The sequence below is a fragment of the Peromyscus californicus genome, unplaced genomic scaffold (genome assembly GCF_007827085.1).
Source record: "Peromyscus californicus insignis strain IS unplaced genomic scaffold, ASM782708v3 Scaffold_23__1_contigs__length_62951481, whole genome shotgun sequence".
Lineage (NCBI taxonomy): Eukaryota > Metazoa > Chordata > Mammalia > Rodentia > Cricetidae > Peromyscus > Peromyscus californicus.
Window position 1 is genome coordinate 36702957 of NW_026294534.1, and position 24556 is coordinate 36727512.

The 24556-nt window shown below is 39.4% G+C and overlaps 1 protein-coding gene across 50 annotated transcripts in view; it reads left to right on the plus strand.

The window, feature by feature from the left end:
• The window catches only part of Sorbs2 (sorbin and SH3 domain containing 2), a 316642-nt gene extending 292632 nt beyond the window's left edge, over window positions 1–24010 (plus strand). For 24 of the 50 annotated variants that reach the window (XM_052752150.1, XM_052752149.1, XM_052752154.1 and 21 more), the window contains 5 exons: window positions 1101–1301; window positions 15104–15205; window positions 15839–15888; window positions 19790–19896; window positions 21800–24010. In XM_052752150.1, coding sequence (XP_052608110.1) covers window positions 1101–1301; window positions 15104–15205; window positions 15839–15888; window positions 19790–19896; window positions 21800–21861 — 522 coding nt within the window. In that variant the 3' untranslated portion in view covers window positions 21862–24010. The remainder of the gene's footprint in view (window positions 1–1100; window positions 1302–15103; window positions 15206–15838; window positions 15889–19789; window positions 19897–21799) is intronic. The other 26 variants (XM_052752191.1, XM_052752167.1, XM_052752201.1 and 23 more) reach the window with 4 other exon arrangements.
• The last annotated feature ends 546 nt before the right edge of the window (window positions 24011–24556 follow it).

Below are 24556 nucleotides of genomic sequence, written 5' to 3' on the forward strand. Positions count from 1 at the left end.
AGTTCTGAATCATCAGCGATTCTCTTACTTTCCATGTGCACAACCCAACACAGAAAACTGCACATGGTGTGCCATCTTCTGTTCCATACTTTAAAGACAGGCTGCTGTGTGAAATACCCAAGGAAGGCCTAACTATCAACTGCCTGTTCTGGGCACATTAGAAAATGGGTGCAATTTTGAGATTTGGGGAAAATTCACTTTTCTTCGGTGTTCTCCACTCGGTGGTGATGGGCACCTGTAGCAAGCCACCCAGCACTTTGAGTTAAAGAAAACCTTCAATGTGCTGGCATTGAAAGGGCTCCCTGCTGTGCTGAAGTTCATGAGTAGAGGTCACCTCCTCTACTCTATCAGATGCTATCAGATTCAGTTCCCCACAGTTCTAGAGCGCCTTCTAGCTGCACCTGCTGGGTTTGCTCTCTAGCAACAGCTTGCTAACCTTGTTCTGGCCCTCCTGTGGTTTTGAGTCAAGAGTTAGATAAAGTTATCTAGCATTGGCCCGCTCTTTGCAGGAGGCATAATAGTGATCAGAAACGTCTACTACTGCAAAAGCCAAAGATTCTATTCAAAGGGCCAGAATGGCAGAGCCACTCACCAGTTAGAATGGATGCTGGTGTTACCCTGTCCCGATGAGAGCAGGGGGATGTTAGCCCACTCCACAGCTATGGGTGTTCTAGGTTACCATCTTCGCCCCATGCTCTTCATTCTGAAGAAACACTTTCTTCTTCCCGCTGATCGTCACATTGATGCTAGTAGAGATTAGATGGGGCTACTGCCATTGAGATGACATCTCTCATACCATCTGCCCTTTGAAATGACTTCCACAAGTCACTTTACTTTGCACCAGTATGAAACATGTATAAGCCCATTCCCATCAGGATTCTAATGTCATGAATGGGAGGTTTATGTGCATCCATGCTGACAATCTATGCTTTTCTAATAAACACTAGAACCTTACTTGCATTCTTCTGATCAAGCAAAAAATGGGAGGTATAAAACTTTTCCAAATAGAAAACTACTGTTCTATCAGAAAACAATGACAATTATGCTTTTTATATTACTGTGTCTCTACTTATAATGCATTTTCCCAATGCTCGTTACAGGGTGATAGGATTATTCTTCTTAAAAGAGTTGACCAAAACTGGTATGAAGGGAAAATCCCAGGAAGCAACAGGCAAGGCATCTTCCCCGTTTCCTATGTAGAAGTCATCAAGAAGAACGCAAAAGGTGCTGAGGACTACCCCGACCCTCCTATACCCCACAGCTACTCTAGTGATAGAATTCACAGCCTAAGTTCCAACAAGGTAAGAAGCCATCCTATCACATTAACTCTGAACTTGGGATCTTGGGATATTAATAACCAGTGGGTGACTGGGGGTATATCAGACCATCATATCTATTGAAAAGAAACAAATGCATATATCATATTCATATACATGAGTTCCAGATCAGAAAATAAGTTCATTTTCCTCAAATAGATGCTTGGATAAAGGCTTAGTGTTTATTTTTGCTAATTCAGTTTTCAAGTTTAAGTGCATAAAGAGAAAAAAATGTTAGTATCATCAGCATTTCTTGACACGTCTCTGTATTTAGGTGTTTATACATACACACACACACACACACACACACACACACACATATACATACATGCATACATACATTTACCCCTAAATTGTGTATCATTATATAATTATTAGGTGTACAATAGCCTATGAAAGCCTTCAGGCACTTTCTACATAACGTAAGACATTATTTTTAATTTAGGGCCTATAATTTTTGCACAAAAATAAGGTAGTATATTAGAAATGTTCACAGTTTTTTCATTAGTTTTAGGGCCATAAATTCCACTGACTCACTTAAGCTGGTAGCTGAAGATGATTATTTTTATCAATATAATTTAGAAAGGACTTTCCCTCCTGAATGGTTCATTAGATTAAGGCTAACCTCCTACCTCCCTTATTCCCAAAATATTTTTCCTCATTTTTCTATTGTTATAAGATATTTTATGGGTGTATGTAGGGATTTCTTTCTCCTTTACAGTTACTTTAAAATATAAAAATTTTAAATCACCAGGGAATGATTTCCAAAACGTTGTCAAGTGCCTCCCAATGTGAAAAATGACGTATTCGGTTGTATAATATGTCACCTGTTTTAGTTGAGATCAAGGCAAAAATGTACATAAACAGGCCATTAACACTGTGAAAGGGTGCAGTCAAGATCACTTTCAGACAGCATCCCCAGGGACCTAAGCCACTCTACCTATTTAGTAAATTTAGTAAATTATTTAGTAAATAATCCATGAATGGTAAATAACTTATGGATTTATCTCAGTTGAGATATTTTCCTTTAAAAAGTCTTAATATTTGTCATTTTATTCATTCTAATCCTCCTTGAAGACTGGGTTTTAGTCGTGGGTAATTACTCAAAAGTCCCTATCACTGGATAGCTGAGCACTTTACATCAATTTGTTTATGGAGGTTCTAGAATTTAACACTTAGAGATCAACATCCTTCCTTTGCTAGTTTCTATTGATAACGGGGAAATATAAGAATCTTCACCCATCCATGTATGTTTTGCCTACCCTCCACTCACCTTCAAAGAACTATTAGTTGACTCTCAAGTGACGGAAGCTCTAGATAAACTGATGCAGGAGAAAACAGCATGTATCTACAAATGCTTACTTAGCACTGAAGAACTTCTCCCATGTGCTTTAATTAATAATGGCAGGCTAATAGTTTAAGTCAATGTTTTTGGATTTTTCTCTGAATATATTTTAAATGCCATTCATGTTTTTTGTTGTAATACCACATTTTAAATAGAGGAATGTATTAGTTTCACTAGTAACCAACTGTCTTCTTCTTATTGTTCAAAAAAAAATGTATGTTGAAGTTGATATCCATAATTTGAAAGAAATTCTAGTTTCATTTCAACTGGTTATCTACCCTATGATGTCATTGGCTTAATGAAGGAAATTTCTGTAGTGTTGCCCTAGTCAAATTTCAGACAAAGAAATAAGTCTTTTTAAAGAGTGAGATACAAAAGCAGCAGCCAGGTACAGCTCCCGTTTTCTGACTGACACTTGCAAATAGAGAATGCGATGCGTTAATGACGTTTGAATCACTCTGGCAAATTCAAATCACATAACTTGACATATTTCTATTTTGAGGAAGGCTCAAATATAAGTTGCTATTATTTCTGATTTTGGTACAATAGAATCCAATTCCAATCCTTTTTTTAAGATGAAATAACCTGTTAAGAGTACTCACTGCTCTTCCAGAGAGGACCCTGGTTCAATTCCCAGCACCCACATGGCAGCTCACAACTGTCTATAACTCTAGTTCTAGGGGGCCTGACACCCTCACACAGACATACATGCAGGCAAAACACCAATGCACATGAAATAAAAGGAAATAAATTATTTTTAAAAAGATGAAATAGCTTTCATTTTGTGTTATAGGTATGTTTTGAGACATAGGTACTCCTTAATCAAAATTAACACTTAATTTGACCTTTGGTATTATCAAGTCCATTTTAAAGTGTTTGCTCTTTTGGCCTTTTAACCTGTATAGAGGTGACACGGGGCAGTGACAGTAAAGTTGGTAGGAGCAGATCACAATAGGGACTCTGGTTGCAATGATGATGACAAAATTGAGAGATTCCTCGTGCACATAACATTCCCGTCCACCCGAGGAAAAACATAAAGGTATTCACCTTGAGTTACTATCAGTTTCACTCATTTCCAAAATCTAAGTACTAAGATCACATCTTGCACTTTTGTGTCTGTCACAGGAAGTGTAAAATTGAATTTTAGCCAGGAAGAGAACTTCCATAGACTCTCAAATAAGACTTGACCTACAGGACCGGAGCAGCTGTCAGCTCATCACAAAACACATGCACAGTATGACTTCACGTCAGTGCCCAAGCAGACTTGGATCTTGTATGAAGATGCTCACAGGGTCGTGTTATGCTTGGTGCCGCTTGCGACACCCTGTGAGGAGATTCCATCATATGCCCCTTAAAATTTAAATAAGTGCCCCATCCTCCAATAGAACACTTTAAATCAATTATTCAGTGGCAGATACTGCGCAGTTAGACATAGCAAAGCCCATGGCTGCATGTGTGAAGCCTTATTCTGAACCATCAACCAGAACATGCATCTCCAGCAACCTTTTCTGGAAGACTGTTTGTCTCATAAACCAAAGTCAACTATCCAGAAAACACAAAAGGCCATCTACATCCTCTTTCATGGCCTTTGGATGCACAATATGAAGCATTGTTTTTCTTATCCAGCAAGGGTAGAGCAGGATAAATTACAAATTACTCAGCAGCCCCTCTAGAAGTACTTCTTTTGAATTTGCATTTGTTGTTTTATTTAAAATATTCAAATTATATCATTATTATGCAAATATAAAGAATGGTATTTTGGCTTCATAAGATCCAGCTTCATAAATTACATTCTTCGGGCTTACATAAAATACCAGGCTTAGAAGATGACTGCATCAGCATCTCATGTCTCCTCCTGTGTGAACATTTACTTCAGAGTATTTTTTTTTTAACTTTGAAGCAATGGTTTTGCAAGATTGGTTTCATTCTGATCACAGGTCTCTATGATTAAGAAATACGTTTTTAGCACTTATTCCCTTAAACATGTGTACATGTATACTAATCAAAAATATTTTATGCCGTGTAAATGGGACAACTGTAAAAACTCAAAGGAGTGAGCACCTCTGCAAGGAGGGAGAATGGTAAATAAACTCAGGGATTGAAACAAAGCTTAGTTATGTGATATTATTCTGTGCTAACCATCCTCAGATACAACTGAAATATAGATAAGAGTCCACATAGTCTCAGACAGGTAGATTAATACTAAGCTTCTTGGGGTTTCACTGTCTGCCCTCTTGATCTCTATGAAGCTCTGTCTCCTCTTTTGATGCTTAACATATCTTCCATAACTAAGAGAGTTTGGTTGCTCCAGTCAGGTTCACAATTAGTCCAAATGATTTTATGCATTTAAATTTCAAAAACTTCTCCCAATCTAGATATCTTCCAAGTATCTTCCATCTGTGTCTGTGCTGCAGTCTAAAACTGTATTCATCACCACACCTTTCCTGTATTTCCCTGTTGTCGTACTTTCATGTGTTATTATTTTCTTTGTTCATTTTACTTCATAACTCCTGCTTATTTATAAGCTGGCTTCCGGTGAACAGTCCTGTCTTCCTGTGTACAATGCTCTGCCCAGCACGGAGAAAGAAGCCCTCCAGGGGACTGCCCAAGAGTGGCTTTCCCTCACAGACTGGTGTCCACCAGCAAACCCATTGGCCCCAACACCATCCTCTTTCCTTGACAACTTCTTGGTTGAATTAGAGAAGTTCAGTGCTTTAACCTTACCATCTGACCAGGCCAAACCGAACATCCTAAACCAGGTCATTCTTGAAATTAAGGAGGAGCCCTCTCATCTCCCCCTCTCACTGCCTCCAGCATCTCTACCAGTCAAATCACCTCGCTATCTGTTACCTTCTCCTCACTCAAGTACCAGCTCAGCTGGGGCCCAGAATGATGAAATGGTGTCTCTTCAGGCTCCCACAGTGGACACTCAAAGAAAATTTATAGATTTGAATAAAAAGAGAAGGGGCTTTTCAAACCCTACCAAAATCCTTGAAGTCTTAGGCGATAAATTTGTGGCCTCTGCGTGCATCAATGTGAATGCCTTGCCTATAACTCTTCCTGCCATTGGAGAGGAAGATGAGGAAATCTGTAAGGGGCTTGAATACCAAAGATGGCTGCCAGGATCTCAAGAGCAAGATGTCGTGTGGTGTGACCACAACAGTGCAGAGGTGACACCACAACTACACATCAAGGAAGAAGAAGAAGAGGAGGAGGAGGAGGAGGACTGCTTAAAACATTCACTAGGCATTCGCACACATCCTAGGACCCCCAAGGAAGACATCAATGCAGCAAAACCCAGTAATGAGGTATTTAATTTTGCCTAATTACTGGGAACTAGCCAGTTTTACAATTAGCCAGAAGAGTTAATGATATCTCTAAATATCTGCTTTGGACACTGCCTTAACAGGCTTCCTTATGAGGAATAGAAGCATTGGAAATTCTGGGGTGGAAGGAATATGCAAACACACATAGTTTATTAAAATGATGGAGGTTTGTATGGTACAATTCCACTCTTCCATTATTCCTTTGTCACTATAAATTTAACTTTTATACACTGAAGCTTATTGTCTTCCTAATATTCTAATATTAATAATGATAGCTATTCACTAACTCTTAGTGTCAGGGGCTATTCTCAGAACCCAACATCTTGAATTTTCAAAACCCAGAGAGCTAAGAAATATGGTTATCCTCACATTAGAGATGAGGAAGCCGATGGATAGACAGGTTTGTCTGAGTCTAAGATGAGAAAACAGTACCCTTTGACAAGATGGCAGTCTGCAAAACAGGACAATGAGATAAATGAAGCAAAATGTCAAACAACTGAAATAGTTCTTGATTCCCCTTTTGACTCTTCTGGGGTGGTTGTTTTCTTGTGGTTGGTAGCTACTTGTAATCCAGGCCCTTCCTGCAACTTTATCTTACAAAGGACCTTGGGCAGTAGTTTCCATCCATAAAGGGAGGACATAACCCGAACCTTAAGTTTATGAACTTCTCTCTTAAAAATAAACTAGTTGATATCCCAGATGTGAATTATCTAAATTCAAGAGCAAGTAAAACCACCTATACATTCTGAGCTTTTTAAATAAAAAAGAAAAGTCTGTAGTATATTAAGTCGTGGTGGCATTACCTAAGTCATTCCTTCCATGATTCCACTATTTCCAAATAGCCAGCCACAACTTTGTAGAAAACAAACCCACTGTTTGTTTGAATAAAAAGAGAAGGGGCTTTTCAAACCCTACCAAAATCCTTGAAGTCTTCGGCGATAAATTTGTGGCCTCTGCCACAAAATTTGTGACAGAGAGAATTCACTGTAATAAGAAGCCAAGCATGCAACTAAGTCTGTTGTCTAAACATCAAATTTCCCCCTTCAATATTACCATTTTGAAGGTGTGATTAGACATGTGGTTTCATTTGCAGGATGTGCTGCTACCTGCGTGTTTCAGACAGTATCCTACACATAGCATTCATCCTACTGAGGGTAGCTTTGCAGACAGTTCACTCAGTGCTCAAAGAAGTTCCAACTCTCCTAGCTGTGTGACTGTTTACCTTACTCTAAGCAACTTTACAGGCAAGTTATATATGTCATTAGGTACTTTCCTGCCATCATGTTGGAGCAGGGGGTGGGGAAAGCCCTCACAGACAAGACTAATAGAACATAGAAACTGTTATCTCTAGGTATCCACACTCTCTAAATCATACCCATTGAGGTTTTAAAATAAAAATTCAATAGGCTCAGTTGGTGCTTTCAAAGCAAGAACACATTAATACCACTCTCACCAAGATATTTTACAACTTTTCAAGTTAGTAGATGTGGAAGGTACTCTCTTAAGACCAGCTCCCTTCATCTGGACACAATCATAATCACATCTTGTCTTTCCTCAACATTTAAGCCATCTTCATTTGCTTCGGGAGATCGAACTGCTACGTCTTGCCCCAGCTGTCCATTTCCCTCCCCTCCGTTTCATTCTCCTATGGCCTCTGTCTCTGACCTGGCCTGTGAGCTCTTTCAGCCCACCCAGGCCTCCTCACCTCCTCTCCTCCCCAAATACCCTCATCAGCAGGAGATAAGTTCATCAAAATCAAAGGTAACTGCATCTTGAGTGTGGTTCAATTTATTGCATGTCTTTCCATGATGTTCAGTAGATGTATGCGTTTAGATTCATGCTGTCTTACAAGATCTAAAAAGTTATGTAACTTGTGACTGCTAACTTTTAACATCATCAGCATGGCCTCCATCCCAAAATTTAAGAGACAAATCCGCATAGCAACTACACCCATACTGAGAAGGAAAACCTAAAACTTACTTCATAATCAAAGGTGACTACTACATTCTGTTTTAAGCTTCGAGTCAGCTTGGGAGCCATCACGTTTAGAGGCATAAGTTCAGTGCCTGCCAACTCCAGTTACTTCTCAGTAGACATGATGCCTCCCATCATTTCACTCATCAGCAGATTCGCAGAGCCCAAGATCAGGGTGGTCCTCGACATTACTCGTCTGGGACCCTGCTCTTCCACAGGATACACCAAGGATGATTCTTTGGTGCTGGCCATAAAGCATCCATCTCTAATACAGTGCAGTCCAACAGCCCAGCTGGTACTTAACTTGCCCTAGGATACCATTTTTAAATGAATGATTGGTCTTTAAAAAAATGATATTGACAATCCAAGAGGAAATCAATCTGTCACAGAAAAGTTTTGATTCTAGATTTAAGAGTGATCCCAAAATCTTTCCCTTTAGACTTCAAATAACAGCTCATCCTCAGACTCCATCTTTTGAAAGTAAAGCAAGGGCCTCTGTAGATAAGGAAGGAGTTAAAGCTCGGATGCAACCACATTTCAGTAGCAGTAAGCACCAGTCCTACATCCAGCATCCCCAGTAGTCTTCAGAATCCCCATCACCATAAAATGACACAGTCCATCTATGTGATGCTGCTCCAGGTGTGAAAAGAGATCTTGGGAGGAAAGAATAACGTACTTTAAAGACCAATTTCTCTCCACTCTGTTTTCATCTCAGCTAGCAAAAGATAATTAAAACCTTTTAAGAACTATAATGCTGCTTTAGATCATGTCTGAGGCTAAGAAGTGCCTTTTACCCCTCTTTCTGTAGCTCTATTTTTGAAGTCAATATAAAGCTTAATCAGTACATGAGAAAGTATTTCTAGAGCAGTGGTTCTCAACCTTCCTAATGCTGCGACCCTTTAATACAGTCTCTCATGTTGTGGTGACCCCCCAACCATAAAATTATTTTCATTGCTACTTCATAACTGTAATTTTACTAACATTATAAATTGTAATGTAAATATCTGACATGCAGGCTATCTGATATGCAACCCCCAAATCTGTCATGACTCACAGGTTTAGAATCACTGCTCTAGAATCTTAGCTCTCTAATTCAGAGAGATGTTGAACTCATCATTATAGTAACAAGGAAAAAAGTAAAATTTAAAGGGGTTTATCTCTGCCATAAGAGCCAAGATGATTTCATATAGTCTTTTAGGATCAATGTTTCTAGAATCATATGGGAGACTAGAAGTAATCACAATAACTTTATTTTAAAGAGTCATTTTAATATCTATATGAAATGACTAATTTCAGGAAAGCAAATGTTTGTTTCTTGTATTTATCTCATATTTAGGAATAAATGTTGAACATTAATCCCCCGCTGAGCCTTCTAAACCTTGTAAATCTATTTCATACTCATAAGAAGACGACTATAAGTTAACTGAACAAATCTGTGTTTATAGATATGAAAACAAACTGATTCAGTCTCAGATCATTACAAGGAAAGAAAGCATTGGCACAAAAGAAAAAAATGTTTTAATAGAACAGTATACCTAAAATCATTATAGTAACATTTTTATCAACCCATATCAACTATTCTGTAGCTCACATAAGTGAGAGAGAGAGAGAGAGAGCACATCCCATGCCAGCACAGTGGTTCCACGGGTATCAGAAACCTGGACCGTCTCAAAATTTGCTGTTTCCTCTTTCAGAAAGGTCATATGAGCACAGCTAGGTACAAGAAGTTTAGAAGTTGTAGTCTGATCTCAAGGACCCTGTGCATGCATGAGCAGAGACAAAAATAGCAATGGATACTGAAGAGCATCAAACATCCTCTTCCACAGCCTTAGACAAGCGTGACAACCATATACCATCCCAAGAGACTAGAGATCGTAACCACTAATTTAGCCTAAGCTGGAGCTACAATCTTTTTACTAATGTTCTCTTCATTCTAGTCAAATTCTAGACCATGCATTGCTAGATCTTGACTGTCCTGGAAGGAAAAATAAAGCTAACTCATGTAAAGATTCCCCTGTTCGCTGTCATAGTGAAGATCTTACTTTGAGAGAATACCCAAGGAAGCTGGAATCAGGCAATATGCAGTATTTGATTATATTTACTACCTCTCATCCCCCACCCCCACCAAAAACAATTTCATTTTCTTCTTAGGAACTTAGTTAGAACATTTTTACCTCTAAGAACCTAATGCTTTCCCTAAAACTTGATAGGCAGTAAGCCAAATTTTGTCTTATCTCACCTTGTTTATTACTGCTTGCCACTTGGTAAATACAAAGAAAACAGACAGGTTGAAGGGTGTTTTTGGATGCAGTTATTAAGCATTCTTTTAATAAGGAGGTAATATTTCTGATGTGTGTTCTTAGCCACATCCATTACATTCAAACACATTCTCCTGCCAGCTTCCCTCTCCACATCTTTTCTTCACCATGAGCCTCCCACCATCGTAGCAGCTGAGTCTGGAGGGTAGAAGCTGTACGGAGCAGAGAAGCTGTATGCAGATTGCTCGCGCTCCCTGTTCCGCTAGTATTCATGAGCTTGGCATGCTGTGTGTGCATGGAACAAGCCAACCAAGAAGGTTCCTCCTGAAGGCCACATAATGAAGATGAGAACTAACCCACTTCTTATGGCTTTTCTAGGCTGATTTAAAAAGCAAGACATTTGTCCTGGGTAAGCCGCCTCGTAGCCCAGTGATGTCTAAGAGGTCCTGCAGTTCACCTGACAGCAGTTCCCACAGGGTAGGGTCGGACACCCCCACCTGCGGCAGTCATCCTGGCCACCCTGGCTCTTCCTTAGGTGACTGTGCTGTGTATTGGGCGGTAAAGTGAGGCTGGGGAGGAGTCCCTTGAGATGTAACTGCCAGTAGTTGAGGAGCTACAGGCTGTGTGCTTCCCTGTTGTATGTGTCAAGTTTCTCAAATCCAAAATGGGTGTTATCAAATGCTTGTCTACACAAACCAGAGTGCCGTATGTGTGTGTTTTCTACATCTGTCTCCTTTCCATATTCAACTGCTGTTCTCCAGTCATTGTTCTGAGTATGGAGAACTAAATAAAGTGTTGCCTGTTGTCTACCGAGCCCACCTGCTTTCAGTCCTGTTAGCTCCAGTGTCTCTCGGTTGCTATGGATGTATTTTCAACTGTGAGCCATTTCAAAATAGTCAGTTGCTCGGGGGATACATGCCACGTTCTCACCACGCTGCCCCCTGTAATGCTGCTGCTCTCTGGAGTCAGTGTGCTCCCAATTCCCTCACAACTTTGATTGAGCTTTGAGGTCCCTTGCCTCCCCTCTAACTATTCAATTCTGTAACATCTGCAGAACTTGAGAGCGGATGGATTCTAAATGGTACCCCGGGCTCTGGGGAAGGCAGCCAAGGAATCTGGGGATTTCCACCTACACATACCTCAGGGCTCCTTTCACGGTGTCTAAGTTAATGGACCCTGATTTAGCTTTGACTGGCCTGCCTCACAGTTATGCTCTGAATTTCGAGTTCTCTGGGCTTAAATTTTAGTGTTCTTTTTTTCCATTTCATACGTGCAAATATCGTTTTCTGTGTAAGGCACTTTGTGTTTGTTGCTCTGTGTAGCCAGACCTACTTTTATTGTTGAAGAAGATTGTATTGCCATAGGCAGAGGGAAGTGTCAGTTTGTTGTAGATATCCTTAAGTCTCTACTGAACAGCCTACTAAAGCTAACACATATATTTGGGGGTGGAGGGAAGAGAGAGAACAGACAGGGGCAGACAAAGAGTGAGTCAGTTCTACAAAAATTGATGGCTCTCATCCGTAAGTTCCCAGGGGTAAGATGACATGCTTTGCGTCACCCTGAGTTTTTTTTTCTTTTGCCCATATTTCCATCTTATTAATTTGTATCTTAGATTCAATGTGTTTGAGAACCAGAAGATTCTCTTTTCTTTTGATTTATGCAGAATGTGTTTCACCTTCGTAATCTAAGAGGGAAAATAGCCAATAAGCATAAGCATAGTATTGTAAGTTACCAGAGTTACAGCCGGGTAGTTCTGGCTAATATGTACTACAACTAGCGTTTTCTGAGAAAGAACGGTTTGGGACCCAAGAGCTATTTTTAATGCTTGCAAAGTTTTTCCACATTTGTTTTTAAAGTAACAGCACATACTTTTTAAGGAATTCTCTAACATATAGCTAATTCTCCTGGGATAGGTCAAGAGAAGTATAAATAAAAACTTGGCTTTTAAACTTCCATCTGCAATAGTGTATGTAGTCTACTGATCCCAGATTCTAGGATAGGTTTCAAACCAGCTTCATTGTAAGCAGGGGTTTATAATTGTTCCTGGCTGTGAAAAACAGCATGTGTTTAAAAACCTGCCTCTTTTGTATGCATTTTTACAACCATTTTTTTAAAAAAGAAAAATCAAGGGATGTCATATGTACTTATGAAAAATTTTAATGAAACTGTTGCTTTCATACAGTTAATAACCACCGTGACACTAAAAAGAGAAAACAAAAGAAAAAAGTTAAATAATTAGGGTGCCATGAAAGTAGCATGATGCATCATCTGATTTTCAAAATTTTCTTGAACTCTTAAAGCCTCCCGGAGGAATATAATCATAGTATAATTCTTGCTCAAATTGCCCTGTATGGTAATGGCAACCTGTTAACTTGAAAGCCGCTGTCTCAAACTCACAGTCTGTGTAAGCCTCTCCACATGCTCTAAGTGTATATTGTTCTATATTTACCTCAGCAGTGCTGAGGCGTTATGCGTGAGAGAAACGTCTGAGCCATTAAAATAGAAATGAACGCGGGCCGTAAACACCAGTGCCAGCAAATCATTTCTTCTCCAGAATTGAAAACACGGGAAATGGGAGAGCATGGTAGAAAAAACAGATCATTATCTACCCCGTGGGCTTCAGAATATCCTTTCACAATCAATCAACACTGAAGGAATTTGACCCACGTCAACCAAAAGCAAAAACAACTTTTAATGTGTTATTGCCACTGCTTGCCATTAGGTGGCAATAGAGGGCAGACACAGAAGCAAAGAGCATTCAGAAGCACTTTGCTTGAATACCCACCGGAAACACGAACAACATCCGTACTAAGATCAAAACACAGACGCTGACCTTAACCAAGTTGGTCCATCTAGTCCATCATAATACTTCATTCAACATGGGGCTAGTTAAAATTGTCCTTCCATCCCTTTTTAACATGCATTTGCCGTAGTAAACCATCCAATGTCTTTAAGTTTAGAGCTTGACTAACAAAAAGTGAGGGTGAATTATCGCCACTGTGGTTTTCACATGATGAGGCTATATTAGCTAATTTTCTATATAAGGTTGAGGACAGAACTCTTTACATGCCACTGTGGTTTTCACATGACGAGGCTATATTAGCTAATTTTCTATATAAGTTTGAGGACAGAACTCTTTACATACCAAAGGGAAGCTGTCAGTGAAATATCTATTGCTTTATGGGCCCCATGAGGGGGCAAGATTCACCCTCATCATGTCTCACCCACTGATTTTAGGATGAGGAATCTGAGCTGAAGGTCCACAGGTCGGTAGCAGACGGTGCTCCAAACAGCAACAAATGCCCATTCCTAAGTGACCATTAATGCTACCGTTCTTCTAGTGGCCAAGACTTTGTAAACGATATTAACTCCAATACTGGAATTAGACAACTTTCTGCACTAACAGGCCACTAGTTATCAGTTCATCTGAAGATAATTCCTGTTAAAGAAAGGCTTTGAGATGTTTTCAAAAGTCATGATCTTATGAGGTATACAACTTCTCTGTAATAAAAGGGTTCTATTCTGGGCTGAGGATGTGAATACTGTGGGGGAAACTGATGGTTCAGGAGGGAAAAGGAGGGGCCAAGGTTTGGAGGGTGTGAAGCAAGGGAAAAGACATGCTTTGAAAGATGATTAAAAGCCAGGAAATTTCTGGCTCACACCCACAGGAATTAAGTGACCCCCCACACACACACTTAGAGATACACCCCAGCTTCCCTAACTGTCAAAGAGACAATTCATTTAAATAATTTTGGAAGCTAGAAAATCAAAGGTACTGAGCAAGTAAGAGTCTAATGATGATACTAAATAATGGACTACAACCTTCAAATTATAGATCGCTTTAAGTTAACTAACAGATTGATTTAAAGTGGTATTCAATTTTTAACTTAGCAGGAAAATAGAAAGGGACTGGAAATATAATACATACATATGGATGGCTTACACTTGCTTCTTCATATATTTAAATTGATTAATTATCTCTTTAATTACAAATCTCAAAAAATGTCTGGAGAATGGTTTGATCTTCATTTTTTTTTTTAGACAGGCACTTCCTATGTAGCCCTTGTAGGCTGGCCTTGAACTCACTAAGGTCTGCCTGCCTCTCCCTCCAGAGTGCTGAGATTAAAAGCATGCCACCATACCCAGCTTAGTCTTCATTATCTTTAAAAATGATGTAATTTATACTTTTAATATTTTATATTTAATAATCTTACTTTATAATTTTAAATACTGTTAGGTATTTTATACTGATTTATAGTAGTAAATCATCTATATAGCCAGTAATTCTTATCCACTCTTTAAGTTTAAATTTATGTATTCTATGCATAGATGTTGAATAAAACTCTAGGAATGCTGTTAATAAATGCTACCAATTAATAGACTTAAAGCTTCAAGTTTCAGTGGTGAAAATACTTAATCTGCACTCAATAGACAATATGGATTGAAAGATAGTAGATAAATTTAGGATCAACAGACTCATACTGAAGGGAACCCCAGGGTTCCCTCTCCATCCTTGGACCAGAAGTTTCTATGGACAATTTCAGGGGAACTCTTTCTACATTATGATAATCAGTAATAACTATGTGTATCCAAGCACTGGTCCTGATATCTAAAGACACGGCCCGATAAACAACTAAATTCCATTATCATCAGAGTCCAGGATCTGACTGGTTATCTCACCAGGTTGCTGTCGTTTCACAAAAAAAAAAAAATGTTTGAAATGTGAATGGATCGAATGCATCTATCTCCCAAAAACATAGCATGTGGATGATCAATGCAAATTACACTGAGTTTCCATATTCAACCAATGTGTTAAAGTTCATTTTCTGAAGTATTTGTGTGGCTATACAGGATGCTAAGGCTCGTCATTTCCAATATTATAAGTATCTATTACAGATACTGGTCTTGATGCTTAGTTTAAAAAGAAAGGAAACTCTTTTGAGAGTTCAGTGCACTGGGGATTTCTACCAATATTTCTCTTCTAAGGTAAAGCATTATATGTTTCCTGGATATTGTCCGTTGCATTCTTCTGAAAGTTCTCTGTCTCCCCTTTTGAAAACTGCATGTGCTTCCCTGCCCCACCCCTTACCCCACTGAGAGCAGAGAATTGAAATTCAAATGCAGCATGGGATGTCTGGCTATTGACTTTCTCATCCGTACCATATGTGGCAATGTCGTCGTCTGTGGAGGAAAAGCTCGGAGTGAATGTGGTTATTGCTCGACGTGGCTCCCTTCTTCTTGTCTGAGAGAGCGCTAGAGAATGAGGGTGAATGACGGGGTCCAGACTCCCTGCTTCTGTGACTTAATGTCCTTGTTCTTGCCATATTCCTGACCTTGGAAAAATCAATGGGACTCAACCTTCCCCTAAAGCTGGAAGAGACCAGATTGTGGATGTGTTCAAAAGTTTGAACCTTGGGTATTCTGATTCAAAGCACCCTTTAAAACACTTTAATTATTAAGAGCACAGAAACCCTTTATTTGGTGGATTGTTTTTCTTTCCTCTTGGTTTTTTACAACAGGAAATATTAAATGTCCAGAAAAGTATCATGCTATAACCCAAATTGCCTTTTAATGATACCTGTTCCAGCACTGATAACACTGAAAATCATTTCATTTCAGCCGCATCGTCCTATGTTCACTCACGAAAACATTCAAGGTGGGGGGGAACCGTAAGTATTGTTCTTATCTTCTAAATCAAAGACTAACCCTGACCCACAATATGGACAACAGGCGTACCAGACAAAGGACAATAGGACTTTGTAAGGGAAAGGGATCGAACAGTGAATGTGAAGTGTCCCGCACAAGAGATCGAAAGGTTCTGCTTTCTCAATGAGATTGGACGCTAATGCTTGAAGGAAAACAGAAGGGCTGGCGAGATGGCTCCATGGCTAAGAGCACTGGGCTCTTTCAGGGGACCTGGGTTCGATTCTCCACATCCACAAGGGGGCTCACAACCATCTGTAACTCCAGTTCCAGGGGATCCAACACCCTCTCCTAGCCGCCCCCCAATGGGTACCAGGCACTCAGAGGTGTAGATACATACATCAAGCAAAACACATACTCACAGGGTGCAGATACATACATCAAACAAAACACTTAAAAATTAATAAATAACAAAGGAAAACTCTCCAGTGTTACAGTGACTCCTACAATTTATAAATCCATCTCTTCCTTTACTGGCTGTATAACTGGTAACCACAACTTTAAAGACAGACAAACCATGTCCTAACATTGTCTTTCCACTTATTGGAATACTTCAAAAGTATACCTAAGCTCTACCTTAGTAGTATAATTCCATGACACTATGACACATGCTTCAAAATGTCTTTCAGAGATAGCAGTATTAAAGCACTCACTACTCTTCAGATACATGATAAAAATTTCCACCACACCAAGAATGTGCCTTTTCAAATGTTCCTTCCAAATTCCCTCTCCTGATACATTTGTGAAATCAGCCTGCATGGATCACACATTGCCATGAAGAGTCCCATTTATCTTCCTCTGGCCTAGTTTACAATAAGATTCCCAGCAGTTATCCACTTCCTATTGGCTCCTGCCTAGACTGAGTCCCAAGAGACCTCCAGAAGCCACCGCCAGGGTCCTCGGCCTTTCCCTGTGCACCTGAGCCTTCTGCCCGAGCTCTGTTCACTTGGTGAAAAACATGCTGACCCAAGACTCTTCTCTGTGGGCAGGCCCTGGTGTGGAACTGGTGTTTTCGGCACCAAGAGTCCCTCCTTGTTCTCCATGGTTAAAAACACACCTTTCAGAACTCATCACTCTCTGAAAGTGCCTCTCGCACAGTGTGGCCAGGAAGGTATTCCTAGGAAGAGGTCTTTATCCCAAACAGACTAGGTTAGAAGTAATAATCATTGAAAAACCTCACCTAATTGGAAAAACTTAAGGACGACTTGTAATAATGTTTCTGTTGCTCGTTTACAAGTGCAAACAATGATAGGATTACATCACAAAAAAACACACTCCAGGGTATGAAGGGTGACGACAAGGCTAGCATGTTCTACTAAACAGCGTTCGAGGCATATGAACAAGTAGTGCTCTGTTGTGTCCTATGCAGCCGTGGTCATTTGGCTATTCTAATATCACATAGCCCACAGGCAGGAACAATACACTTCCAAACCTTGCCTTAGATTTTATTCTTTATCAAATTTATGTTTCGTTGCTGCCTGAATTAGAGGGATTATGGAAGGTTAGATAATTGCATATATTTAGAAAAATATTTTGTGAAGCAAAAGTAGAAACCTAAGCTACTTTGCTGTGGTTCAGTTTAGGGACAATAAAAGGTGCAGGTTATAGTTTTGAGTTTGGCTCGGCATTTCTTAAGTGACAAATTTATTTTTGAGGCAATCTTGACCCCTCCACCACCATTATCTCACCAACTTATTTAAAGGCAGCATTTTTTTATTTTAATTGGGCTGCATTTCCTGTCATGCAACACTGATTTGAAAACCAGCAGAGGTAGAAGGATTTCCAGGAAGGTTTGTTTGTGTTTCCATGAAACCTTTTTCTGTGTGATCTAATTAAACCACTATGGTAAATAAATTTTGACAAGAGTACTTGGCTTTCTTTATATAAAAATGAGCTGGAAGTCCATGCCAATTCTGGTTTATTAGCTCTGAGGACCCTGAGAGTCTTCAAGCAGCTGGAGTCTGTGGCCTTAAATAGACCTTAAGTGGTTGGAGTTATGCCTCAGTAAGGTTAGAGCCTGAGAAGCTCAGTGAGAGACTCTGCTTTCCCAAAGCAACTGCAGAGTACGTCCATCAACACAGCAGCCAGGGGTGACCATGTCCCTCAAGCTCGAGAATGGACAAAGAGCCTTGCTGAAATCCCCTTGCCCTGTGAACATCCCAAATCACATCATTCTATCACCAACAGCCTCAGACGCTAACCAACACGCAAACAACAAAATGGTTTTCCTCTTCTCCTAAGGCTGGACCCAGGCAAATGTCCTAGTGAGGTGGCCCCTGCCAGTCTCTCTTGGCACCTCTTCTAGGGTCTGGCTCTGTTTCTCTCCATGACCAGAAGCTGAAGCCCCTCCCAACAAAAGACATCAGAGGACTTGAAAGGGCTCAAAGAATATCAATGGCTAAAATTGCCCACTAGAAGGGAACATTATTAACTAGGGGGGAAATCTCTAATGTAGGGATTTCAGGGTTGGATGCCAGGTTAGGGAAGATGATGGTTTTTACAGAGAGGCAAAGCTCTTTCATACAACTCCCTGAAGCCAATTTTATCTATATCCCATGATCAGGAGACAAAAACAGAGAGGGAACCAGTGAAGTTGTTGCACATTTATAGCACAATGTTTCAATTCAAGTACCAGAGTAGCCTTAGTCTACCAAAATACGATTGTTCTGACTTGATAAAGTAATCAGAAATAAAGCATTCTTGTTCCAAAGTAGAATTCAGTGTCATCTACTTTTTAACAGTGGCCTAAAATAAATCTAAAGGGCCCCCTTGTTTTCTTACATTAGCACAATTATATGACAATTATAAAAAGCAATGGAAACAAATTTTTCAGTCTTTTTAATCCTCTGATCATACCAGTGACAAATAAGTGATATCACGAAAATTTCCCACTGACTGCATATCAAATTCTTTCCAGCCTTCTTAGCCTCCAAAATGACAGTCTTTACTTTCCCAAGGACTGGTCCATGCTAATAGTCACAAGATTTAATAGTCATAAAAGTCAATGCCAAATATATTCAGTATTCAAACACATGATAGATAAATGTCATCATCTCTCTATCAAAGAGTTCAGACAAGAAAAACAAGATGGCGGCATTCTTTCCGTAATTCTCTCTCACACATGATTATTTCAAAGGAGACTTTTTAACGCAAGCACAGTTTTTTTCCTGGACACCTTTTTAAAAGTCCAGAATCTGCTAGTTGTGCCAGGCCAGGGATGGCCATGTATAAAGCCTCACCTATGATTCAAGGTCATAGTTGAGTTGCATGAAATCTTCACACTTCAAATCCTGATTCAGATTATAAAACTAATCTTCCTTAAAGGGTTTCCTATGATAAACACATAGTCTTCCTTTGATAATAATTCCCACATCATTTACAAAATGTGTGTCTGAAGCATTTTGTACAACTCAATTTAGAACCATTTGAGAATTCCATTTCCAAGTCTGCATTATTTGTTTATGATTATGGTTAGCTAAATCTGTAATCCATCTTAATGTGGCTGTCCAATACAGATACCATTTATTTTAGATTCTATATCATTATGTAGCACCTGAATGACAAACATTATATGTCTAGACAGTTTAGATGCAGGTCTGGCCTGCAAATATCAGAATGCTTTTGCTGAATTCATGAATATTATAATCTTCCCTGAATATTTTTCATTGTAAGTTTGAAATGTTATTAAAGTGTTGTGATTCCCATGAGAATCTGAATGTTACTATTGACTTTACATGTTTCGCAGAGATTTAACATTCCTAACACAGCACATTGACAATAGAAATGTTAGAGCTGAAATGAATGTTGTGCTAATTTCTATAACTTCATGAAGATATGGAATAAACATGCCCATTTGTCCCGTTTAAGGTTTCAGGCTCTGTATAACTATACTCCTAGGAATGAAGATGAGCTGGAACTCAGAGAAAGTGATGTCGTTGATGTGATGGAAAAGTGTGACGATGGATGGTTCGTGGGTATGTGCTCAATTTTTCTCAGACACGTCTGGCTGTTTGATCATTTGTTTAAATTTGCTCACTTGCATGGGTCACTAGGAGAGTTAATCTCTTTTCAATTAATGGTGTACTGTATATCCCAAAGCCACTGCATTTTAATAAAGTGTAGCATTTACTGCTGTGGATATATGTGATTTTCTGCTAGTTTTATTTCAACCCAACTAGGAAATTTTCTTTAAATAGCCCCAACTAGAAATGGCTGTGATGTCACAATAACAATTACAAAAACACCTTATGTTCCCAGGCAGGAAATACCTTTGCCCTGTTCGATGGAAAAATGTTAGCTGTCAACAGGGGCAACGTCATTTGATGGGGAGCAAGATGAAAAGGAGAATGACCCATTTGCTAGGACTGATGTAGTCCATCATTAAAGTTTAGGGATCCTCCTCCGCTTCAGTTAGCAGAAGAGAGACTTACCTTTGTTGCCGCTTCAAAGGCAAGCCCAGAGTTACCATCCTAAAGACTGAAAGCTCTGTCATGGAGTACCTGCTTAACATCCGCCACTGCTCAACTGTCCAGTCCCCAGCACAAGAAGTGGGCGAGGGAGATGAGCAAAGAGATGAAGAGGAGGAGGAGATAACTTGAGGTCTTCTAAGAAAATATTAGTAGACGAAAGTATATACCCAGACACAAAGGAAAGAGGTGACAAGGAAAAGTGTAGGGAGGGCTGGAGAGAGTTAAGAAGATCTGGGTTCCATTCTCAGCACCTACGTAGTGTCTATTAACTGTCTATAACTCCAGTTTCAGGGGCATCTGATACCCGTTCTGACCTCCATATGTACTGTATATGTGGAGCAATGGACATACATTCAGGCAAAAATACCCATACACATAAAATCTTTTTAAAAATAAAAGTGTGAGGATGAAATCTTTCTCTAGACTAGTCCAGCAGTGGCGAGCTAATGAAAGGACTGATGTCACATGGGCAGATACATGCCTTAGATTCTGTTATTTCTATTAATCCCCATCTACAAGAAGAGAAATGGTATACATACATGATTTGTAGGGGTTGTAAACAAGCCAATAAATTATAGAATGTTAATGAGAAATGAAATTTTAGAGGCCCTACCCAATCTGCTATGATAAAATACAAAATAATTTATTGTAAAGACTTTATAGAAAATATCTGAAGAATTGTGGCATATGAAACCAAAGAGGGCCATAAGAATAGCCATGCATGCCCTTGGTTTAACTGCCCTTGTTAGACATCATCCTCAATGGTTGAGCTCCTTTGAGCTCCATTCCACATACCCACACAAGTAGTAGCCAATCTTCTACTTTTTAAAAATTTAGTGATTTTTTTAATTGCTCAGAAGTCTCTATTTAGTTAAGAAGTGTGACCACTTTTTTAGTGAGTGAGATAGCACTGAGCATGAGATTGTAACACTTGTGATATTGGCTGTGTCCCCTCTAGTGGCCATGTGGCACCACAGAGGAGGCCTCCTGCTCCTGAACCAACCCTTCCTCCTGTGTGTATTCCCTACTCATCAGTCATCTTATCCCACTGCAAGCCTCAGAGCTGTCTTTTAGTCCTTGTTTGGCATCATGGTAACCTGAGTCCTAGTGCCCAGCTTTCTACGCAGTTGTCTGTCTCTCTAGATTGGGATACTGGGATTCTCCATTTAGCTCAATGTGATGGAAATCTATCATGTATGCAAATGCAACAATAACACATCAGGCAAGACAATTAAACTGCCTGCTTTCTCTTTTAATTGTCCTAAAGTGAGTTTTCTTTATTCCTTCCCAAACTATTTAGGGCTTGCTCTCTCAGTGAACCCTTGTAGTTGGAGAGTCTTCAAGCAGACGTAGTACCTGACATTTCATTGCTGTTACACACCTTTTCGTTTATTGCCTCTGTTTTCAGGAACTTCAAGAAGAACCAAATTCTTTGGTACTTTTCCTGGGAACTACGTCAAGAGGCTGTGAATCACCTCCCTCCTTATTTACTCCACATGTCAGCAACACATCTGCATAACTCACCTGGAACATCCTGTCGCTGCCATGCCTTATGGTTTCCCATAGGCCATCACCATCTCCACCTGCTGCCACCAAATCACCAGCAGTGACTGCCGCTGTGAGCCTTGGGGAGGCTGGGAGCCTTAGGGAAATGTGGCAAACTTACACCCACATAAATGCCATTTCCTGCTTTCTGTCCTGAACTTTGAAACGTTTGTGTGTGGAATCAGAATGAAAGTCATCATACTCAAAAAGAATGGAATAGTTAAGGAAGGAAGGAAGAAAGAAAGAAAGAAAGAAAGAAAGAAAGAAAGAAAGAAAGAAAGAAAGAAAGAAAGAAAGAAAGAAAGAAAGAAAGAGAAAGAAAGAAAGAAAGAAAAGAGAAGAGACTCCAGGAGGCTGTCTGGTCTCATGGCTGTACGTCCACCTCTCTGGAAGGAGTTCTGTCCTCAGGAAGCCAGTTTTCTGAAATGCTGTGGTTTGCATTTTCACTTTCAGCTTGGCAGTATATTTTCCTTTCACAAGTTTGCCTGGTGCCCTGAGTTTACACTATATGACAACTATGCTTCAGCTATTGTTTGCCTGCACTTATATATATTGTTTTATGCACAGTGATTATAAAATCTAGAGTGAGTAGGAAAGTTAATAGGGATGGGTGTGATTTTTGTTGATTGCATTAAGTTTTCACCTAGGAGTCTTTCCTGCCCATTTTTTTTTGTGTGTACTTACTAGAAGTGCAAACAGTGAGTGATTAAGAGCCATTGGTCACTACTATGACTATCATGAAGGTTTAGCCACACCGCAGGAAAAATTGTGTTGTAAATTTGCATTGCTGTTTTATATTAAAATGTAATCATCAGCACCATGAACAGTGAGCTCTTAGTGTTTTATTTATCTGTTAAAACTTAAAAGCAGTGTTAGTAAGAGAGGCAAAGAGATGAATAATACCCATAGGTAAGTTTCACTGTGTGTACACTTACACATTCAAGGTTGTATAAGGACATAAAAATCATATGCTATGTTGTACATTTTATGGAAATGTAAAAGAATCCCACATGATTTTATAGAGTACTTCAGGAGCACCCTGAGTGTTAAGGCTGGCTTTAGCAAGGACAATGATCAATACAATTATTTTTACTACAATAATTATTTTTCTTCTATGGAACCCAGAATCCTGACTCCATTTGCAGACAGGAATATATATAATATATATGTTGAGCCTGATTTTTCTGGTGTGTGTAAAATACTTCCTAGAAATAATGAATTAGGCCCTTTTAGAAACAATGATTAACTCATTCAGGTTGCATTTCCTGCCCCCAAACAGTTCTATAACATGATACCAAGCCTGAAAGACTGAACGGATTCACAGTGCCTGTGTTCCACATACCCTGAGACTTACCTTTGTATTTCGAATGAATTTGCATAAGACCTGTTCGTCTTTGAATCTTTAGCACCTTATAGACAAAACTTTTTACGGCTTTCCTCCCATGGGCAATGCTTGATCTCATACAACATGTAGACTCTAGCATTTTGTACATATGTTTGTTCTTCTTTTTGTACAGACTATTTACTTGTTCAGAAAACAGGGGGATTTCCCAATTGGATCTTTATCCTGCACTTACACTGAGTTTAAACACTTCCAGCAGATCACCCTTTATGATATCTTCACAGGTCACAGGCTAGCATGAATCTGGAAGCTAGCATTTACACAAAATTCTATGAATTGAAAAGATCTTTGTAGCCAATCTGAAATGCACATAAATCTTACTTACAAAGGAACGTCATTTAAGGGGTGGGGGGAATACCTTTGAGAACGCCACTTTACTATCCAGTTCACAACCAACTTTATATTAGATAAACTAAACTTGGGATTGGAAATCAGTCAGCCACATGCAGCTGAATGAATACTACTTTTTCACACCGTTTATGAAAACAAATCTTCAACTGCGTTGCCTGTCATATTTAAGAAAATTTGCTGTTTCTACTCTCTGTATCTGATTTTAAAAGGAAAAAAAAATTATTCAGACCTGGCTTTCAGGTCATTGACTTTGAATTCTTACAAGCAAAGGTCATTGTGTTTTTCTTGAGTAGATAACCTAATAAATTTTGCTTGAAAGTACTTCCACTTTTCTTTGGCATTTATGTAAACTCTGTGTTTTATTCCAAGGTATTGGTTAAAAATAATTCGAAACATTTGGTCTATGTTCTCTTGACACACGAATGGAGAAATGCATGTTTGCATCAACTCGGAGGAGAATTTTAAAAGTCTACCACCAAAGCCCACTTGCTAAATCCTCTTTTCTTAAATATTGCTCCCCAGCCAAAGTGACACATCTCAAAATATCCCTGCCTCAAGCTTGGCTATTTCCCAAGAAGACGTTAGTCACAAACATTGTAAGCTATGCGCACCTGTCTTGGAACTCTTAAATGCTCTCCTAAAGAACGTCACCATCATTGGTCTCTGAGTGAATTTCAGAACTCCTGCTGCAGAGAGATTGTTCTTTTCTGTCACAGAAATAACAATGTGTTACCACTAGGATGTGGGTTCTTTCCACTATTAACTTAGTCCCTTCTTGATCCATATGTTTCAACACACATCCATATCCGTCAAATATTCAGCATCAGGGTCCTCTCATGGTCCTCAGTTTGTAAGCAAGTCTTGCTG